The sequence below is a fragment of the Anser anser genome (genome assembly GCF_964211835.1).
Source record: "Anser anser genome assembly, chromosome: 5".
Lineage (NCBI taxonomy): Eukaryota > Metazoa > Chordata > Aves > Anseriformes > Anatidae > Anser > Anser anser.
In genome coordinates this window covers 55191027-55214064 of record NC_139725.1, presented here as the reverse complement: position 1 = coordinate 55214064, position 23038 = coordinate 55191027, and the positions used below count along the sequence as shown (strand labels likewise).

The following is a 23038-nucleotide window of genomic DNA, read 5'->3' as shown; positions in this document are numbered from 1 at the left end:
TAGCAGCCAGCAGAATATGTTCATGGAGAAGTGTAAGAAGCAGAAGTATGGAGTGATTCTTCCTGGTTGTATACTTTCCCAGCTTCTGACAGTCAGCAGTTTTGGGACTCCCTGTGCTGCAGTTGCATCTTAACTATTGTTTTTATGAACCACTGAGTGCGGAAGTAACAATAGGAACAATGGATCACTGTTCAGCATCAGTGGCAACTGCACTTAGAAATAAGTAACAGTGCCACTTCAAAACGCTTGACATGGACAACAGAAACAGAAGAGCCAGGAAATTATAGCAGTACTAAAGCCACACCCATGGCTGGAGGCAACATCTCACAGCTCCTCCAAGTTGTAAACTTCTCCGGAGCTGAGAATCCCTACCATGCAGAGAGGTAGGAGCCAAACTCACCATTATATAAAGCAGCAACTCATGCCCCTGTGGGATCTTAACGGGACATGGTGTCTTGTTCTTCAATGTAGGGGTTCGTCCCTGTGTGTTCCCGCTGAGATTTTTCTATGGTGAGAGTTGGGTGACCCTGCCTCATATCAATACAAGATGCCACCAGTCAGCTGATCTCTGGTAGTTAAGAGAGACTTCCACGTTCTCTCAGAGTCACTGTCTAGTTCCTGTTCAAGCATCTGTCCCATGTAGGATGTAAGCAATCCTGTGTTATTTCCTCTGACAACCTTCTTTGGTGGCTGTCAGCAGGACTCCCCAGTAAGTAGGTCTGCAGTAGTCTTCATGCACGATTGACCTTGTATGTGATCAGCTGCATGTTTCTTTCCACAGCAAAGCATTTGGAAAATGACAGAGCCTGAAGAAAAAGGAATTTCAAAATCTGGCTCCCCATTTTCTCCTGAGCAGGTCTGCTCTTCTACATGTGTGGACAAGTAGGCAAGAGTGGTCTACAAGCTCCTTCTCAGCAAGCCCGGCTGTTAGGAGTCATGACTTCGCATGATGCAGTGACTCCTGCTAAGTTCCTGTGAGTATTTTGCATGCTGCACTTCTCCCTGCAAAGTGACAACACGCTGAGACACAAAATAGAAGGTTCTGTCTGTTGTGAGCACTGCACAGAACAGGAGGGCAGTTGTGGTGGATAGGAGCTGAGCTGTGATCGCGCTGCAGGTAGCCCTGCTGTGTTTTGGAGAAAGCATTTGTACTTTTGAAGTTTACTTGAGGATGCAGTCATATGCCAGCCCAGTTCTGAGCAGTTCCTTTGCTGCATAAATAGCCCCTTTCATTTCAGTAGACTGCTCTGAGTGTAACCCAGCTACCAGAGTATAGTTGTCTGCCTATTCAGCCCTTCCTTGTTTTACTTAATTTTGCTTTTGTAAAAACGTCGCTGAACCCAACAAAAATTTTGCTTGGGTGAGGACTGTGTTAAGTCATCAGAAAATTTCAGAAACTGAGACCAGATAAGAATGAAAATTGTAACAATGCCCACAGTAATCACATTTGAAACCAGGTTTCACACTAAGTCTCCTGTCTTCCTGCTATCAGTGATGTTATGAATGACAGACCTTGTTTCCTTTTGCAGTCCCATTATTTTTACTGTGTTCTTTATCTTTGTCTTTTGGAAAGAGCAAATAAAAACAAAACTTTGCTTTACATTTTTGCTTGAAGATAAACTGGAACATTTTAACAGGCTAACTTTAAATGACTGTTTACTTTTGCAGTGGTCAGGGCCAGTACTTAGGGCTATGGCTACATGACTAAACTTTCGTGCTCCCTTTTTAACAGTTTAGGGGTCAGTGTTTCTGAAAGTGCAGGAAGGATGGTGGTGGTGCAAAGCAGTGTGTCTGCTGCCCACTTTGCCTAAGAGAGCTGCAAGAATGAAAGAACAAAAAGTGATGCGGGTCAGTCTCAGGGTAGTGGCAGAGAGTCCGTCCGTCCGTCCATCCGTCCGTCCGTCCTTCCTTCCTTCCTTCCTTCCTTCCTTCCTTCCTTCCTTCCTTCCTTCCTTCCTCTCTTTCTCTCTTTCTCTCTCTTTCTTTCTTTCTCTCTCTCTCTATCTTTCTTTCTTTCTCTCTTTCATGCAGATAAAATTTCAGTACCTGGTTAATTTAGACCATAAAATTAATTCTTATGAAGCCAGAGCTGAACCACACGCTTCAAGTGTGAAGGGCTGTTGCACTAAACCATTGTGCTACCCAGAGAGTTCAGTCAAATGAGGACAAGTTTCCAGCAGGTGCAGTTTCCTTTTAGGAAATTGATAGATGGCGCTTCTGCATTCTGTAATGTGCCAGTTTTAGTCTCTACAAAACACAGCTTGCATTCTGTTATAACTAGTAACAACTCATGCATCTGGAACAAAGAAGAATATATCTGAGCAATATATTACATTTAACTGCAGTCTGGTTCAGATCCTCAAGTTCCTTTAAATTTAAACTGTGCAACAAATGTACTCCTAGTCTCTGTTTTTATCACTTGTTTTATCATTTAACAAAGGTCACAGTGACCCAGAGGAAGCTTAAGAGGAAAGTGTTGTGGTGGACCTTGGAAATGGAATTTGACTGTGACGTTGGTGGGCCTGAAGCCAGGGCCAGCTCTCCTGCATGTCTTTTGTTCACACTCTTTATTTTTCTGGGCTGGATTCAATCATGCAGCCCCATCTATGGATGGGGCAGAAGTCTGTAATAGTACATCTCTCTTCCCTGATGACTTTTTCAAAAGAATAGTTTAAATTGTTTACTTTTTCTGTGGTTGCATTGTTACATTAATAACAAAAATGTAGCCACTGTTAAAAAGAACAGTCTTCCAATGAATGTCTAAACAAATAATTCTGTGCTTAATGACCACTATCTTGTCAAATCTTCTTGTGATAAATTTTTCTTAATGGGGATTCACCTGCTCAGATCACTAGATTCCACACCATATTTTGCATTTTTTTTTTCATTTATTATTTTATCTGGTTAGATTTTGCTTACATAAAGGCTGCTTGATTAGACTGATGCAAAGTCCTCTGGGAAGTGCCAGAAATGCTGGTGTAAGCTAGTATTCGTTTAATGGCTTTATAATGTTTCTGTTTAATGTAGTGACCTTTAATTAATTAATTAATTAATTATTTGTTTGTTTACAAGCAGTTTATTTCAAACTAGTACAGTATGATATTCAGTAGAAATCTGTTAAGATCTATTAAGTGTTCTGTTGGTAACTTCTTTCATGGTTCAGAAATGCCAAAGCTATCCAATTTCCAAAAATTTCAGATATAAATCCTTGCTCTTATTATTAAAATTGAATTCACAGACATTTGTGCTATGCTTTATACCATCTTTTGCAGCGATACAGAGTCTATCCATGAGGTAGCCATGTAAGTATCTAGCCATATTTATAGGTGCTAGTGCTTCCAGGTGCAAAACTTACTGCTCTGGGGTCCCCAGCACAAAAAAGACACGGATGTATTAGAAGGAGTCCAGAGGAGGGCCACAATGATGATCAAGGGGCTGGAGCATCTCTCCTATGAAGACAAGATGAAGGAGTTGGGGTTGTTCAGCCTAGAGAAGAGAAGGCTCTGGGGAGACCTTATAGCAGCCTTCCAATATCTAAAGGGAGCCTACAGGAAAGCTGGGGAGGGACACTTTGTCAGGGAGTGGAGTGATAGGAAAAGGGGGGAATGGTTTTAAACTTAAAGAGGATAGATTTAGATTAGATATTAGGAAGAAATTCTTTACTTTGAGGGTGAGGCACTGGCACAGGCTGCCCAGAGAAGTTGTGGCTGCCCCATCCCTGAAAGTGTTCAAGGCCAGGCTGGACGGGGCTTTGGGCAACCTGGTCTGGTGTGAGGTGTCCCTGCCTATGGCAGGGGGGTTGGAACTGGGTGGTCTTTAACGTCCCTTCCAACCCAAAACATTCTGTGATTCTATGAAAACACACAGAAGCTCATTTTCTAAAAAAAAAATAAAAAATCTTAGAGCTTTGGTGTATCATCCAGTTTAAAACAGTGTTTACAAGGTTTTTTTTTAAAGGGTAGCGTCCACGTCTGGCATGTTTTCTTCAAATACAGAGGTTCTCCTGGCTCCATAACAAACCTTTGTTCTGTGTTTATCAAGTTGTTACTGCTCAAGTGCTATTATTTTATGCACTATCATACTGTTGCATTGATTAAAATTCCTCTTTCCTCTCAACAAAAAATAATCTGCAATGCCTGAGAAGTATATGTTCAAGTACATGGTATACTTTACTTGTGCTGTGTCCAGTGAAAAAATCATCATATCTTTGACACCTAAAATATTTTTGCCTTTTCTCCAGCTGTAGTCAGAGCATTTTCTTTTTTCTGTTACAGTTTTTGTAGTGAAGGAGTGTCTGGGAGAGGTGTTGGCAATCTGATATACTTAATGCATTCAGTTTCTTCCCCTATGTCCATCCAGTGAAAATATGCTTAATTTCTCTGTTCTTTAGTATTTGCAAACACATATATGGAATATTGATTTTTTTTTTTCTATGAGTTCTCCTGTGCTATTTTGGGTTCCTGTCCCAAATTATGATTAGAACAGACTTCTTCCTTTCTTTTGGTAGTTTCCAGTATGCTAAGAATCTATAGACAAGTCATCGTGCTTTTATTTTATGACTTGTGTTATTGTATTCCCATTAGGTCTGGCACTTTCCAGATGTAGCAACAGGTTTCATCACTGAGCTAAATCTTGACGTCTCTACTGATGCTTTGCACCAATGACAAAGTTATCCTGCCACACCTTTAGTAATATTATTGTCACTATCTCCATTTGTTTCAGATTTTTGGATTGTAATAAACTGGAAAATAAATCCATTCCAGTTTGGATATGAATTGGAGCCCAAACACCAGGGGTTGGATCAGTCATGGGAAATAATACCTGAGGCTTTATGTTTATGCAATCTTGGCAATCTTGAAAGAGAAGCTAAAAAGTATAAACTATAAGCTCTTGTGAGTTCAAAACTATAAGCTCTTGTGAGTTCAGCTGCTAATGTGCAGAAATAAGCTGTTTTGAACATTCTTTTTTTTTTTTTTTCCCCTGAAGTTACTCTTGCAAAAGGAAGTCCTCTAGGGATTATATAGCTTAAATTACCTAATTTCTGTTCTAAACATAAATATTCTTATTTTGGTGTTTCGTATAATCACAAGTATAAATGTTTCTAACTGCGTCATATACATCTCATTTCTGCACAGGAAATACAATTACTGCCATTACTGGCATTATCTTGTAGTCATGTTTCAAATTTAAATTGTAGAAATACATGTCTTTGTACATTTATATTTTTCCTATCCATGCACTTAGTTCTGATCATTATTACATATTAAGTGCAACAGAAAGCCAAAAACTCTTTTCAAACACATTAATTACATTAAAACTTGTTACCAGTCCTGTTCATAAAAGCTACGGGACATATGTATCAAATCATACTAATATACTTTTCCAGTATGCTTCTCTTTCCTACCTCCCTTATTCCATTGTGTTTTGTATTTGGCTACAAAAGGAACTGTTGTCTCTAATCAGAATAAGAAGATGTAGTATTCATAGTTTCAGTATACAATGAATAATGAACAGTTCATTTCCTGTGGTTCTGTCAAAATGTGATTAGTTTGTAGTAGTTATATTACAAATGTAACTCTGGCATTGTCTTCAGTTAAAAAAAATGTATCTGGCTCTTTATTTACCAGAATCTCACAGAGTAAAAGTTTAACTATCATGTCAAGGCTGTCTTCTCAATAACACAACAGGTAAACTTAAGTGAATTGGAGAGCAAAGTACAAATGTGTTTGCAGCCAGCATTTCCGTAAGATAATTCCCATTTCACTATGTACTTATGGAATGGCACTGTGCAACTTGGTTGATGTAGAGATGCTGAGTCGAATAAGGAGGAGGAAACATGTTGTAATACTTCCCTGGTTGACTCGTAGTCCCTTCTGCAAACATTGCTAAGTCTCCTATCCAAAGCCAACTCATTTCTGCCCATTTAAAGTCTTACTACCCTTATTCCAAACAGTGTGTAGAATCAGAAATGTTAGAATTCCAGTTATCTGTGAATGAACTGACTAGTGGGTTGGCCATTATGATCATGGTAGACAAGCTGGCAATCTCACAGAAGACTGAAGTCATCTCTGGTGAGCTAGCAAAGTTGCTATGCAGTGAAGAGACTTTAATGAGACAAAACCTGGCCTTGTTAAACTCAGTGATGGTTTTGCTGTTGACTGACTCTGATAGCTTCAGCATTTGTAGGAATTGTTCCAGTGTGTCCTAAGATCTGCTTCTTCTCAGCATTATGTGCAAGTGGGTCTCTTCTCCAGTATCACTGTGGCTTGCTGGGCCTTGTGATGAGAGGGTTCATGTGTTTGCCAAGAGCAGCTCATTGGAAACGCCCTTTCTGGAGTCATGTTATCTTGTGTATCTTACAATTTCTGGTTAAGATTTTTAGAATTTATCTGTAATATATCAATTCTTTTAACTCAGTGATAACTGACTATGTCAGTTTAAAGGTAATAATCATATTTTATTATGTGATTATTTTATTTTGTGGATCAAACCCCTTTAAAATCTCATAGAATGATGTAAATGCTTATTTTTAATTTTAATTTTTATTGTTATTTTTTAGTTGCTTGTATCATTTTAAATGCCAAAACAATCAAAAAAGAATTTTAATTTTATTAAGGAAATATGTTGTTAAAAAGATTAAAGCTTTGCTTCTGATTGTTAAAGTAGTATTAAATGAAGGTGGAAATGTGCTTGTAGTTAACTCCCAGAGGGCTCAGTGTCAGAAGAAATGTCACTCTGAATTTTCCTTTTTAGGAAGGTGGCCTCTGCCAGATGTGAGCTCAGAAATGGCAATTGTCCTTCATGTAGGTTTATCATGGCAGTCTCTGGGGCTGTGTTTTGGCAAGAGGCAAAGAGCAGGCCCATAAGAAAAAAAGTAGTCCTCATGGGAATGGTAAAAATATGTTGGTATTGTTTAATTCTTTCATAACATACTAAATTAATTTATTTGTTTTTGAGCCTTTTAAAGTGTAATGCCATCAGGGAATGTGTTTTTCATATAGTTCTCTTACAAATGTATTAAAGTTGTAAGGAGATTTGTCTGAATAAACATCTATTGGTCATCTACGTTGGGTGAGTGGGACACAGAAGGCTTGATTATTTTTGCTTTACATTCTGTGTAATAATCAGCATCTGCACAAGGTGATCTTATCTGAACATTTTGTAGCCTTTTTGCACAGATGTAGACAACAGCAGAACATGCAGAAATGAGGGATATCAGTCTCACATTCTTTATAAATTCAGATTTATAAACCTATGCTTTTCCCAGATTACTCACCATCTTTCCCCATTACTATAAGCAGCTTCTGTTCTTTACAATACATCATGGCAGGTATTCTGAAGAGAGAAAAAGAACAGAACCCAGTGAAAGCTTCTGAAAATGTCCTCCAAATATCCAAATGTCTTCTTATCTGTAGTACATTTCTGTCACTCTACATACATATCTATACATAGACAAAGACAGGATATCAATCATTTTTATGGATACTGCAAAGATCAGAGTTAATCTATAGGTCAGAAACACTTCATTTATTTGGAAATATAAAAAGAGGTTGATGCTTGTACACAGCTTGGCAGGTTTCCCTTATAATCAGTGGAGCTCTGCCAATGTCTGCCATGCTTCTCAGTTGAAAAATCCCCTTACTGAGTCCACTGACTATTCTTTTCAGGAAACTTTACCTTTTTGATTTCCTCTAGACATTATATTGAAATGAAACTAGCAGTGGTGAGAATGATAGGAGTTATGTACTTTACGATAAAGGGAAAAGATTCTTATGAACAAACATACTGAAATTAGAAGGGCCCACTCCTTATGTGCTGCTAAATTTCACTTCTGATTTTTATTCTGATTTTTATTCTGCCATACTTTTTTCCTTAACCAAAGATGATGGTAAACATTTTAGTCTTCTTTTAGTCAACAATTTGTGATGGATGTTAGCCAACAGCAACTTCTATTATATGGGCTATCTTTAGCACTAAAGTTTTAGATCGTAATTAATATATATATATATATAAATATAAAGGGCTGTGGAAGCACACTGACAAAATCTCTGACAAAGGTTCTATGAGACCCATCTGAAATCTAGGAAGGAGATATAGTGGGGATTTAGTATTTAGTTGATGAGCAGTGTATACTGTAAAAAGAATAAAAGTAAGATTCAGGTCAGGCTACCCTTCAGTGAACCCTAGAAAGCTGTCTGTCTTAAGGATGAGATGGAAGTTTCACTCCTTGTTTTCTTATTCTTTGCTGCAGAACAAAACTCCAAGACTTTATAATAGGAATGTTATCTGTAGATGAACTTTCTGTTTTTATAAATAATATATGCTTCCATGCCCAGGTTTAGTGGTTTTGCACCACCCAGTCAAATGATTATGTGGGCTTAAAAAACTCTCTGTAGTGTTAAGAGAAAACTGACTAAGGAGGCTGAAATGCAAAGGCAGTTCTACAAGAAATGTGGAGGTGAAATACTGAGAACAAAAGGGATGGCCAAAGGATACCGAAACTAAAAACAAACAAAACCAACAAAAGACAGAGAACAACAGCTAGAAGGCTGATGGATTGAGAGGTTGTTTTTTTTTTTGAAGAGAGGGAGCAAAACAGGAACTTGTATACAGATGATTACAGAAAAATGTAATGTTTGATGATGAGAGAGAGAGATGGGAAGAGTATGGTTCTTATTTTTCTCTTCTGAAATATCTATTTATAGCTTTTTAAAGCTGTGATAATGAACTTATGTTTTGGATAAACTGTGGCAAGTCAGCCCCTCTTAATTTTTGTAAATCCTCATTTCTGGGGGTGAAACCTCATAAGAACATTTTCATACACAATCATAAAATGCATAGACGAGCTATCAAGCAGGAGCTTGACCATACTGGAGATCATAACACATACTGCTTCAGGAACATGAGTCTTAAACTCACTGTCTGTATTTTCCTGTGGTCAGGAAAACAATAGCTTAAAGGGGAATTTGTTTTTGCACATTGTGGAACAAAGAGTATAAAGTTAGAGAGTAAAACAGATTGCTTATGTTCAAGAAACTTTAAAAATACTGTAAAATACAGAAGAAAGACACCCTTTCCTCAGGACGCGCAAGGACTTTGCATCTTTTTCTGGTTTATAACACACTTCTAAAACTTAAGCTTCTTTAATTTAAAGCTCCTTTTATTTATTTTCACTCAGTTTTTATTACAGCAATATTTTTTCCCTGTGCTTAAGAAGTAAACAAGTCTTAAAACAACTAATTCTTTGTAAAATGCTTTTCTGAGATTCCCACCTTGAGTTAGCTAAGAAAAGCATAAGCAGTCCTCACAATGCAGAAGGAGGTTATCAGATTTTGATGTAGTGAACATCAGTTGAATTAGCCTGAATGCCTTCTGTGGTAGAAAGTGTTAGAATTTACTTTAAACTGTAAAGGGTCAAATACTTAAGAAAGAAACCCCAACAAACTGTAAAATGCTTTATTAGTGTTGTCAAAAATTAGTCATTAAAAACCAGCAACAATTCAGATTTTCCCTTGTGGTATTTTTCTTGTGAGAACAGTGCAGACCGTCATGCAAGCCTGAATCACAGATAATCCACACAATGTGGTATGGAATCACATTGTGCTGGTACTGGCCTTTGGGAAGGATGGATGTCTTGGAGGGCCTTAGTACAAAGAGACTGTCGGCAATGAGTCTGGATAGGTCTCAGGACTGAGGTAGGTATATCTCTAAAGCCTTATTTTCTAGATGTCCCCAGTCTTACCTGCTTTGGAATCACTGAAATGACCAGGAAATAGGAAGGAGTGGTGTCTGCAATTTTGAGGATAGGAGGCATATGAAACTAGGTTTGCTGGCAGTGTGCAGCAAGAAAAATGGCAGAGGGGAACATCTTACTCTCACCTCTGTCCCCCTGCCAATACCCACCACAAAACCGAAGAAATACTGTAGGCAGGCCAGGGACAAACTCACTGTTTATTTCAAGCTACTAGTAAGAAGCTGTTATTTATTTAAAACTTCAAACGAAGTTACAAAATCATAAGCATAAAAATCAGCAAAGGATGTGATCTTTTCCCCCACCATAACATAAACCACAATATGACAAATTAGCAGGGGCCTGCAGCAGTTAGAAAAAAAAACAATAAACTTTTTTAGAAAAAAAACAACAACAAACTTTTGCTCTTTCTTCATAAAGGATTTTAAGAATAAAAGTCATAAATACTGAAACTACCCAGGGTAGTAGATGAAGGAGCTCACAGTGTTGCTGTCAGAACCTGGCTTCCCCTTGACTGCTTTCGTAGTAAGACTTTTCAAGTTGGATCCAGAGAAGACTTGCACATGCAAAAATGGCTTTGGTTTGTCTAAGTACCAGCCAATGCTGGATAGAATGTTTCTAACAGGACATTGACAATTTACCCATTTCCATTCTACGTGACATAGAAGGATCTCTGCATGCGAGACCACAGTCAATACTTATGTCTGGATGCATGTTGGCATGGGTTCCCAAGAAGAGTCTATCACTTGGCATATCTAAGAGGTCAGCCTTCAATGTGGCAGCCTGCGAAATATCTTCAGAGTCATCTCCCTTATTTCACAATCCATATCACCAAAAGGTGTCAGAATTATTCTAAGAAGTCCTTTGTGTTTGACTTGTCTGCTCTTTTTGGGCTCCATGAGATGGACTCGAGGCCTTGCTTTTTCCAGGTGCAGCTCCACTGGAGATCTATGCATGCTCAATCCTTCACTTCTAGGCAGAGCATGTCCCACCTACCGGCTTTAACTCCTTCATACTGGGCACAGATGCTATCTCAGCCTGTAGACTGTAAAAGAAACCGGTGGAGAAGTTAAGGTACCACTGGACTTGGGTGTAAGGTTGGGAAGAAAGGTAAAATCTTCCTCTCACTTTAGTAGTCCTGTTGCACAGAGCCTATAGACTCTGGTGATGCAGAAGGGAAAAGGCCATTTGGTTTGAACAGGCAGTTTCTCTGGTTGCCCTTTGCTATCAGTTTCCCTTGTTTAGTGTGTGGGTATCATATATGACAATGGGAAGGAGAAATACTTTAGAAAAACAAACAAACAACTCCTCCCTTTCTCAAAAACAAAAAAAAAGAAGAAGAAGAAAAGAAAAAGCAATAAGAAACTGTGGTTGTAAAACCACAAAAATTGGCAATGAGGCTTCAAGGCAAGTGTAAGCCTTGAAATTTCTTTTAGCTCTTAAAAAAAATCCAAACCAAAAAAACCCCAAAGCACAACAACTCTCTTTCCATGGATTCCAGCTTAATGATTCTCCCTCACACACTTTTTTTAAAGGAAGATTTGAAATAATTTTTATTAAGCTTTGGCATGAGCCTTTTTTGCTTCTTTATGTTTCCTAAAGAACATTGAATGATATTTTTCCTATTTTATTTTTGTCTAGAAATTTGAGAAATGCCAAATTTGCTCTGTTATGGTTTTCCTAGTGACTTTCTGGATATCTCAGAGGATAGGTATTGATTTCTCTCTCAGCAGAACAGCAGGAGAGAAAATGTTGATTCTTTAACAAAGAAAATATTAATCAAAGCCTTTGTTAGTTGCTGAAAATAAGGAATAATTTAAAGCAAAAAAAAGAAAAAAAAGAAACAAAGGCTTTAGCATAGTCTTACTTTGCAGTTGCTTTTTACAGTTGTTTAGTTTTCACTCTCTTGACTTTTGTAATATCATGTGGTCAACTGTAAGAGAGTCATTGACAGCAGACTTTCTAATACAAAAGGAACAAAGTAAGGGGAAAAGAAAAGCAGACAGGGTGGGCTAATATTTAGAAAGGAGCCATTCTTTGTAATTCCAGTTCTACATATAACATGCCCTGTGGCCCTTTTGTACCTCAGTTCCTTGGTAGGTAAATTATGGGTGAGAACAATTGCACTTTTTTTTTTTTTTTTTTTCAAAGTACACTGAGATGGAAAGATGTAAAATGCTCACAAATTATTCTTCCTGTGTGTCAGAGAAGTGGTATTTGATCCTGTTTTTATCTGAAAGTAACACTGTCAAATTAGCCTTCATTGGCACCTGAAGTACACAGAGCAAACAAATATCAATGATGAAAACAAAATTTAGTAATTTAAAATGCTGTCCATTAGGTAATCTGTTTTTAGTGATAACAAATAAAAAAAAATCATGGATAACAGTATCTTGTCCCTGTAATGCATCTCATGGGTTACCAAAGGGGCAAAAGTGTGGCAAAAAAAGTATTTTCAGTTGCACAGCTGCACCTTTACTTACCAAGGAAGAGGATATCACTAATCAGTTTTGGAAATCTTGTCCAATAATCAGTCATGGATGATAATGGGCAAGTGATATCTTGAACTTTTTTCTCTCCTCTGTCCCCAGCTGAAGCTGGAGGTTCCTACAATTTACAGGCATTGATTTATGAACACAGAAAGATTAAACCAAGCTGTTGAAATGGTAGAACCCTCCAGCTGTCCCTGTGCTCTCCTTTTCTCATGGAAGTAGCTGTCTATCTGGAAGGAATGGCTGAAGTGCATAGGTAACTTTTGATGAGAAGCCAGAGGTCATTGGCAAAGCAAGCAGTCAAAAATGTCTGGTTAGCTGAACATGCCAGGCTGTAGGTGATGTTAAATGAAGAGCTGATTCATGGACAATTTGATCATCCCCACCACTATGGGCAGTGGCTAAGAAGGGACCAGTAATAACAGGGGGCTTCTTCCATCTCACTTAGACACACTACCATCCAGTGATCAACAGTGACTCACTGTTTTGTCTGTACATTCCCCAGGAGCCTGAGGGTTCACTTTTGTACATGCACCTTAATTTGGACAAGGCAAAGCAACTCAATATATAAATCACATACTGACCTGAAAGGGATCTAGGAATAGAGATCTCTATGTTTATGCCTCCACATTCTAATATAGAAAAAAAAAGTATATTCAGGAAAACATGTATGTACATGAAAACATTATCTTGTAAATGTAAATAGCAAATACATGTTATGTATAGACTTGCTGAGATGCTCTTTTGCATTCCAAGTTGAAGCACAGCGCGCTCACTAGTCCAAATTCCTTCCCCTCACCCCCCTCAATGTGCCACTTTGGTATGCTTAACTTTTGAGATGTTTGAGATGAATATAGTTGGATTTTGTTGACCGCTTCCTTAGGATGGGAAGGATGCTTTGCTAATTTAAAGTCATAAAACCAAATGTGTTAAAGCAGCGTAATTTGAAATAAAGTAGTGGGTATTTAAGTAATGCCAGAAGACATATAAGAAGATATTTAAGTTATAGTGGTGGATGATGCATCAGTGTGGTAAACGGCAAAGTTAGCAGGTATGTGAATTTCAGGAGGGACTTAGTCTGTTAGGGATGTTCACATGCTGAGAGAATCAAACATTTCACAAAATGATGGCGTTGCATCTGCTGATTTATTTCTAAAAGCCACCACAGAAGGTTCCATCCAGCTTGCTGGTTGGGGTACTTGAGTAGGAAAAGTGAGAAAAGTTCAGTCCCCTCTGTCTAATGGGATGAACTGTTGCATTGTCCGCTGGCTGAGTTATACCGAGCTTCTAATCTATGAAGCAATCTTGGTTTGTGTGGCAAGGCATTCTTCATTTTACTCCATGAAACACACATGCTTCTGTGCAGACAGCAGTCGAATATTCACTTTGTCAGAGGAAGAGAGCACAAGTAAAGAATAGGGATTCCTTGGACACTCAGATTACGCAAAGAGACCACTGTTTCTTCTCTCTGTTTCTCTGCTCCCAGTATGTATGGTGCATTTTACATGAAATTGCTGCTTGATACGGTACAGAAAAAGTACTTGTAGAAGGGAAAAAAAGGATGCCTCCTTATATCCTAGTAAGTCACCTACTGATCCTGCTGTGCTTCAGTTTTTGGTGTCTGTTTTGGGCCCAGATCTTCTTGATTGTGCTTGAGGCATTGAGCAAACTTTTAAGTAGGACACCTTCTTTGGAGGACTTTGAGGTCTGTTGAGCTAAGGGAAGAACTAAGATCCTTTACTGCCTGGGCAACCACTAGGTGATTATATGAAGACAAGAATCCAACTGTTTTTACAACCTATTTTTAAGAGAAAAGCATGAACTATGCTTTTTTTTTTTTTTTTTTTTTTTTTTTTTTTTTTGGGCAGACAGATACGTAACATGAGTCGAGGCTTCTGGACTCAAGATAACCTGTAAATCAAACTGTCTCCCTGGATGCATTGAATGGCACTCCAATGTTTTTTTTTTTTTAATTTTCCTGTAGGAACTGAGTGACCGAAGGATAGGTGTTATGTTGGCTAGCACTGAAGAATCTAAATCTCTTACTGGATCTCATCCAATTTAGCAGCAATGCAAATTATCATATTTTAATTATGAAGCACAGCTGATAGTTTGTATGCACGTTTTAAAAAAGGAAAAGGTCTTAAAAATCGATATGTTAGTGAGAGGCTCATTCTGTATCAGATTCCTGAAGGATTACATTGCAGGAGAAGCAAGAGAACCCCATTAAACTGTCAAAATGTTCATATCATGAAATATCACCACACAAAAATATAAAAGCAAAAAAACTCAAAGCAAAATCAACAAAGCACAACTGTTACTGGCATTCTTCCTAGGATAGTTTTTTCTTGCCTTCCTCATAAAAACAATTATGAAAGAAGGACAAGTAGCTTACCAGATTCACTGGTATGCTCTGGGAAATCTTTATGGTAAGCATTTGAGTTTCAAGAGCATACAAGTGAATCCTCATCTTACTCACATGCATGCTCAATGAGTTGCTGTGTAGAGATCTGTTTTCTCTTGCCTTGCACCTCATATTTCATTTCCTACCACTAGAAAAAGCATGTAAAAATCAGAATATTAGCAATTTATTTACCAATGTGAATGACTGCACAGAAGGAACTAAGGAGTTTTGCAGTTGTGATACCCCTAGTGGAAATAATTATCTGCAGTTTAAATACTATAAATCACAGCTTAAAGAAGTTCATTTTAAAGTCGACTTGCCTGTTTAGCAGCAGGTCTGCTTTCTCTCAGGAGTCAGTGTCTGAGTGGTAGGTTATCCTGCTATTGCTTTCCTTCATTGGTCCTGTATTACTTCTTCCCCAGCTTCCCTCCTGCTGAAATAATTGTGGTGCTAATAACAACGTGTGAGGAAATGACCAGATGTGCTAGTTTTCTTAGATAATTATACCCATTTTTCCAATTTTCCAGACATTTTTTCATTTCTTTATTAACTCACTGGTGCCAGGAATTGGATTTTTCCAGTACATAAATCCTAATTAGTGAGCCAGAGGATTGAGCACTCCATTTTACTCGTGATGTATCATTTCCCCTCTGTTCATGCTTAATTGGCATTTTGAAAAGCAAACCCTTGTGTTTCTAAGTGTAAAAAAAGAAATACAGGAGTGTTTTGGGAGAGAAATGGAAAACTTGTAAAGGGAGGAAAAATGTGAAGAAGATGCAGTTGGGTTTAGGGCCATCTGGTCATTCTGAGGTTGCATGGCACGGAGGCCTGCAGGATGGCAGCACTGCTTTAGGCTGAGCTGCCTCCTCCTGGCACCAGGAGGGACTGAACCCCATCCTGCCAACCCCATGTTACCATCTGCTTGCCATGGGCACAGAGGAAATTTATTAAACAGTGCTCCTGTGGAGCATCTTTAGATTAATTCCATAGAGCCAAGGCAGTATTTGGTGCACTGGTGATGTGCACTGCCCTTACGGGCTTTCCCTCAGTTTCTGCTTATCAAGGCCAGAAACAGAAGGCAGAATGAGGAGGAGCTGGAGGAAGAGGCAGAGGCTTGTCAGGAGTGAGAGTACCCTCAGATTCCACGTTTAAGGATTCTGTCAGTCTTAGTGTGTACTTAGGTGTACTTTGAGCATGTGGGAAGAGTTGGTGGAGGGTGGCAAGGCAGGAAGAGTGCCACATGTGGGAGAATGAGTCCATTAACCATGGCTGGGAAGAGAACTTGCAAAAAAAGGTGTTTCTCTGGATATATATGATTATAGGGAACTGAAGAGATTTGTGAGGTTCTGAGATTCCGCTGGGTGGCAGAAGGAAGGTAAAAAAAGTTTGAGGGTTCCTGTTGGCACTGGTATGTTGCATTCTGACACCAAAGAAGTCAATCAAAAGATGAGATGACAAAGTGGAGGCCTGTCCTGCCACCTTGTACTGGAAAGTTTGCATCCTGCAAAGGAAAAATGGAGAGTGGAGGTAGAAGATGGTGCCCTTTTTCAGCTTTTGCCCATGTGCTATATAGGATAGGGGCAAGGGAAGCAAGCCTGATATGTGCAGCCTCACTACTTACTGTAGGTGTCAGCTGGTAAGAAGGGAAATAAATAGCAAGACTTTCTGTCAGCTAGGAAGGGGTAACACAGTTCAGATATTACCCCATCTCCACACAGGTCTGTCCAAAACTTGAATCTCTTGAGGTTCAGAAGAGGATGATTAATTCTTTTTTCATTTTTTGTGCTAATGCATTAATTGGTTCCAGGCAGACTGGGAACAGCGGAGCCAAGATATTGCAAGGAAGGCTGCAGTCCAGGTAATGTGAGGGTTGTCAGAAGGCTGAGAAGCACCAGAAAGTTCATAAAACCTGGAGTCTATCATTCCCCAAAATGTTTTGCAGGTCCAGAAACTCTGAACAGTGCCATGTTTTGGGGTGCTCAAAGAAAAAGAAAGAAAAGATGGAAATGTCATAATACTTTGAAGTTACTCCAGCACTGCTGTACTGCCTCAAAGGAAACCTCAGGAATTTTTCTCCTAACCCTGGGTACCATATTTCTGACTCCTATGACCATCCTCCCAACTGGGCAATATCAGTCCTTAGCACTACATATTAGGATTCCTTGTCCTGAAACATAAAGCGTTACCTTTTTTCTTATGACCCAGCTGAGTCCTAGCATTCTTGGCTGTGTGCGTGTGGGTGGCCCTCTTCATTAGCCAAAGCCTGAGCCTGTTGTCTCTTTACTACCTGCTTGTGTTGTGGCTGGTTCAAAACCTGTCACTGAATAATTCGTGCTTACGAGGTGCTATCCCCTTGGAGCGGTCTGATTTAGTGTGTCCTCCCAGTACTCATACTGGGAGAAAAACAGCATAACAACAATCTTTAAGGGGGTGCATCGCCAAATACTGCCCTGCCAGTCAGCAACAGCACAGTATCACCAAACCACAAGAGCTTTTATATGAGGCTTTTATTTAAAGGAAGTAAAAAATGCTGGCTTTAGACATATTAATTTCTCCTTTTTATTAGCTTTTAGGGAATGAACAACAGCTCAGTGAGATGTGTTTGTAACAAATACAGGTTATGAAATAAGTGTATTTCATTATTTGTTCATTTTGCAATGAAAGGCTCTCCAAATCTGCCTTCTAAATGGTTTAACTCAACATTAGACTTGATGCTGCCAAATACCGACTGCTTCAATAGACGATGAGTTTCAAATTCCTCTTTTACATGGGGAATGTGATATAGAACAATGACCTCAATTTTCTGCTGTGTCCTCAGATTCACCTCTTTTTTGGCTGTCTCTTTTTCTCTTTCAGTATCTTATAATTTTTTAAGTCCTGAGTGTCTTTTAAGGGCACTACTGTTTAATAGTCAGATAGTATACCTCTAGTGGGTCTTCTGGTGACCTTTTACAACTGAGTATTTAATAGAATGCAATTAGAAGCTCTGATCCTTAGACCTTGACCTGTCTAGACCTTGTATACAACCAAGTGACCAGACAGCCCTTAACACTCATTACGAGTTATCAGGACCACACTTTACAAAGCTATGTGAGGAAACTGTTTAGATTTAGCCTCAAGCCACCTGCTTCATAATCTGTTGCTGTGCACTCAGTTGATCCTGCTGTCCTTATAGTAACTGGAAAGCTACCAATGATTTCATTTTAAAACAAATATTCTAATTCAGGAAGTATAGAATGGAAAGCTGGTTGCTATATCTGTCAGCATGTGACCTTCAGAAAGCCTGTAATTAGGAAAGATTATGGAAAAACTGGTCACATCATTGTAAAATGGAAGAAAAATATCTAAAGAAGATTAGTGAACTCAGCAAAAAAAATGTTTTGATACAGTGTGTTCACCTGGGATAAGCTCAGGAACTGTTTTTTATTTTACAGATAATATATTTGCCTTGTTCTTATCTCTAAAAGTCCCTTATATCTTTAAAGCCAATTAGTACTTTTTACTATTAGTTAAAAAAATAATAAAATCTCTATATGTATTTCTGAAGAATGGCCTATTAGGCATGCCACTAAGAAACACAGGGAACAGTTTTCATTCTTCTTTGTTAGTTTTTGAGTCTATATGTGCATATATTATCAAATGTTGTTAAATTTCATTTTGCCTAGTTCATAGATCTGTTCCTCCTCTTTCCTATTTTTTCCCACTTTATTTTCATACTAAGGAGATAAACTAGTTCTTGTCTAAGTTTTAACTGAGACTTTGGAATCCATTATCATCCCACATGTCTATTTTTTTTTTTTTTAACACAAACGCAGCTAATCACGTAACAAAGGAAAGGAAAAATGAAATTCTTAAGATTTCTTTGATAAATTTTCAGTGGCTTAGGAAAAGAACCAAACACATTTGATCTTGATCCTTTCTGGAAACTATTCTATGGCACCAAATGTATCCATATATAGAAGACAGATTTTATTTAAGAAAGTGTCTGAATGATCTTGTTGATGCTAATACATTTCAGTTATTTGTCTTTTGAAGAGTAGTCTGTTTTGAGATGTTAACTGCAAATAGAGGAAATGAAGTGTTGATGTCGTAAGGAATAATTTACTATGTCTGGAGAGTTCTAAAGCAAAACAGCTGGATCAATTTGTTTACAAAATCCCTGTAGATAAAAAGCACTCTCTCTCCAAGGAATCAGCTTGTGCCCTTTCTGAAGAATCATTATAAAAAAATAAAATAAAAGGGAAAGTGGGCTATCGTCATACACAGAAAGCTTCTGGGAATTTGTTTATTAAGGAATCCAAAGAAAGTTTGAAATCCTGTTTTGTGGGAGATCAGATAGTTACTGAAAATGTAGTATGGTTTTGTGATCTTAATTTATCCTGGCCTGCCCTTTTTATCTGCTTCCCTGATGACCCCCAACTTAAAAAATAATAGATTTTAGAAGCTGAGATAAAACAGGATATAGGAGATATGCCAGAGCTGGATGTGGAATGGAGATAAAACCTTTGGGGTACTGCAATCCATATTTTCTGTGGACACAAACTTATGGTAATAGAAAAAATTGTAATGTAAAAAATAAGCTTTTGATTTTGGAGGTCCAGCTCTTGATGCTACTGGATTCTGTGGGAAGTGGCCCCTAAGTTAGAGAAAAGCATATTTAAGTTGAACTTATAGTGGTAACGTTCTTTAGCAAAAGAGAAAAAAAAAACAAACAACTTTTTTTGTATTCAGGTGCCACAATCTATAAGAGCACAGAACTCCATTTGCTGATATTGCACCTGCTCTTGAATGATATTTTGCATTCCTCCTTTAAGAAATCTAACTACTGCCATTAATATAATCACAGTGATATTTGCCATGACTTTATCACTAGGTTAAATTACAATGGTAATTTTATTTAGAATGCTAGTAGAGTCTCCTAATGGGACTGCAAGTGTTTCGAGAGTAAAGGGCTCTTTGAAAAGTCTTCTGCTATAGTTACTACAGGCAATAGTTTAGTTGTGTTAGCTAAGGAGTTTTGTTATGGCCATAGTTCCTGAGGTCTGTGTCTGAATGTTGCATATTTTCAAGAGCTGCTTCATGCGCTTACATAATTCATAGCACTTTTTCATGTGGCATTTGCAGGACTTTATCTTGAAAAGTGATCACGAACCATGATAGATGAAGAGTTAATGGATATTTTTCTCTAAGACACATTTTAAGACACTGTATGTGACCTTCATTTTTTCCCATTTCATTTATGTTTCTTTGCATCCTTTTAATTATAATACTGATGCAAAATGCTAACATTTAAATTTACTTTTGAGGTTAGTGATTTGATATGCTCAGGTATCTCTCTTACTTTCTTGAAAAGGCCAAAAACATGGGCTGTTACTGCTCTTATAGCTACCCGTCTTGAACTCCAAGGGGAATATCTCAGTATCATATTTTTTTACTGTGTTGAGAGAAGTGAAACCTCCATCTCTCTTGTGGGACATTATCCTTGGAGTACCTTAAACAGCCATGTAGAAGAAGAATGGCTCTGGTACAGAACATGGGCCTGATTCTATCCTAAGTTTGGTCATGAATCTGAAGGTTGTGGTTCAGACAAACCTCAGATCCATATAAATTCAATTGCAACTCAGCATCAACATCCACAAATGAGTACCACTGTTGTTGACAATATACTGAGCTCATAAAGAATCTGGTTGCAACACAAACAAACAGGATCATTATATAAATCAAAAGAAGATGAAAGTAGAGCCCACATCTTTCAGCTTGAATACTAAAATCTGCCAAGAAGAACAAAATTTACCTCTTGTAAGGGTGATGAGTTGCAATTTCTTTTTGACTTATTTTGTTTTACATAGTAAAGAAAATGAGAGAAAGTCCTGATTAAATCATATGGATTCCTTCTTGTTCTAACATGCAGATTTATTTAAAATTAGCATGAATTCTTAATATTTTTAGTTCATTTTATGACCATTACACCAGTCCTGTGAAATGATACTTGTTATCTCCGTCCTGAAATTCCGAAAGGAAGAAAGAGAATATTTGTCTTCCCCAAGAAAACACTACAAAGTCATTAGACTTGCCTGGATTAGATGTTCTGTTGTTTCTAGAACATGAAATCTTTATTTAATGTGTCCTTTTGCAGAGAAATTTTTCATGCAGATGCTGAATAATTTCCCAGTAGTGTGGAGAACATTGCAAAGATGTGGAGTTTTGTGAAGTGGTTCTGTTTCTTGGCGTGGACAAGAGAAGTGTGTGCATAATAACTGGTTAATGATGTGTATTTACACATTTATTAATAATAATTATGCAATAGTTTTTATGGTCTGCAGCAGTAGGGTCTCGGAAGTCACCACACATTTTATTGTAAAGTGGTTTAGTCATACAACCCAATGTTTTAGGTTTACTTTGCAGATGTATTTTCTTTTGTAGTTCATTTAAAAACAGAAAAGCAATCTAATAGTTTCTTTATTTTGTAGATTAGTGGAATCATCTCACGGTCTTCTGGTAATTGCTAGAGAAATTAATGGAGTCTTTGGAAAAGGTTCTATGATAAGTAAGTAAGAATTTAGAGTGAGATCCAAAAAAGCACTTAGATGCCTAAAGAAAAACTTAGGCAGAATTTAGGTACCTAAATTCAAGGAAGTGTTCTGATCCCCGTGTGTAGACACAGTGGCACTGCAGTGTTGAGGCTCCTTAGGCTGCTGAGAACCCAGTATTCTGTTAATGCATGTGGTCAGCAGTGCTGTTGCTTTTCTGGAGCTAAACACTGAACTGCCTTTTCCCTTTCTAAGCAAATGTGGTAGACATATACTAATTGTCCTGCTATCTACACACCTTCTTGGAGTTTAAATCTAGTTGCTACACATCAAGTGGGTCAACTATGTGCTGTTAGTATGGAATTCACAAAACACAGTCTTCAGTTTCATTCAAAATGGAAGTCTCTCCCTTGGTGCTCTAAATTCTGCTATTTGAATTGGTCCAGTCTTGGTTCAGGAATTCTACCTGCTGCAGAGCAAGCTTGCCAAATAATTTCAAATGAGATGCTAAACAGTGTAACAGGATTGCCAACTTCATTTATTATTGATTGGAGATATGTATTGTATCTCTGTAACAAGAATAACCACCACATTTTCTATCCATATGGAGCCAAGTAATTTAACTAATTAAAAGCAGTTGTAAGAGATTTTTTATCATGCTGACTTTCTCTGAGTTTGTCTTGATCCTGCAGGTTATACTCAGGTATTTTTATTGGAAGTGGTTAAATTACTCTTCTTTAATTCTAACCTAAATCGGGTCAGACTGGAACTGGATCCCACCAGATATACTGATTTTGAAGTTGGTAAAAAATTACAAATCCATCACCTCTTCCATTTCCATCTTTTGTTATTGTCATTTAATTTACAAATCTCTGCAAAGAGGTCTCTTCTTTTTATGTCTTCTTTCTGCTGTAGACATGAGATGGTTGAAGAAGAACCTGGTGCACATCATGATCAAATGTTTTGATGAAGTATTTTGCTCCACCAGCCAGATGAAGGAACAGATTCCCTGATTAAGGTTTGGAAATCTCCTATCAATGCTCTTTCATTAAGGACTGTATTTACCTTGCAGTGTTCAATTGGTTTTCAGACAAACAAACAACAACAACAAAAATCAAAACAAACAAGAACAAAGCTAAAAAAAAACAACCACTAAAAAAAGATACATAGTGAATCTCTTCTCTTCAGCCACTTCTTCTGGTCTTTTAAAATGGGGTGAAATGGTCCATTCTTGAAGGTGCAGTGGTGTGCAATAATATTCGTGTCCAGATTCTTGAATATGTTGTGTTCCCATCTTCTGCTTTTCAAAAGAGCGGGACTCAATGGAACACATAGTGCTTGGCATGCATAATTTTGCAGGGGCGGCTCAAGTAGTGCTGTAGGAGATCATAGAGCTAGAATAAATTGGGAGATATAGGCTGCTGTCAGACTTTAATTTTTAGAACCAGAACTTTATAAATGTGTCTTGTGACAAAGTGCCTGCTCAGTCTGCTCTGCAGCATTATGGGCAGCCTCAGCTTATTGTATTTTCACTGCTGTGAATGCTGGTATGTTATAGAAATTGAGCCTATTTTCAGTGGTTTAGAGGAGAAGCTGGCATGAGTATATCTGGGAAATAAATCCTTCATAAAAATATCTGCTTTGGTGCCTGACTTTCTTTCACAGACGGTAGATATACTTGCAGAAAAGTGGGCAGATACCACAAAGCTTAAAAGGTAGCATGCTGGAGTTTCAACCCTATATGCATTTTTTATGTACACAAGAAATATATATATATTTTTCATTTGCAAGCATTATTTATGCAATCTGTGAACTTACTGAGGTTTTAGTTATTACAAAACCAAAAAAGGCAGTTGTGAAG

At 37.9% G+C, this 23038-nt stretch overlaps 1 protein-coding gene across 5 annotated transcripts in view; it reads left to right on the top strand.

Annotated features, from left to right (window-relative positions):
* Positions 1 to 23038, top strand: part of LOC310901091 (uncharacterized protein) — a 247086-nt gene that overhangs the window by 39230 nt on the left and 184818 nt on the right. For all 5 annotated transcript variants that reach the window (XM_083840149.1, XM_083840147.1, XM_083840148.1 and 2 more), the window contains exon 4: positions 782 to 974. In XM_083840149.1, the coding sequence (XP_083696275.1) occupies positions 871 to 974 (104 nt within the window). In that variant the 5' untranslated portion in view covers positions 782 to 870. The remainder of the gene's footprint in view (positions 1 to 781; positions 975 to 23038) is intronic.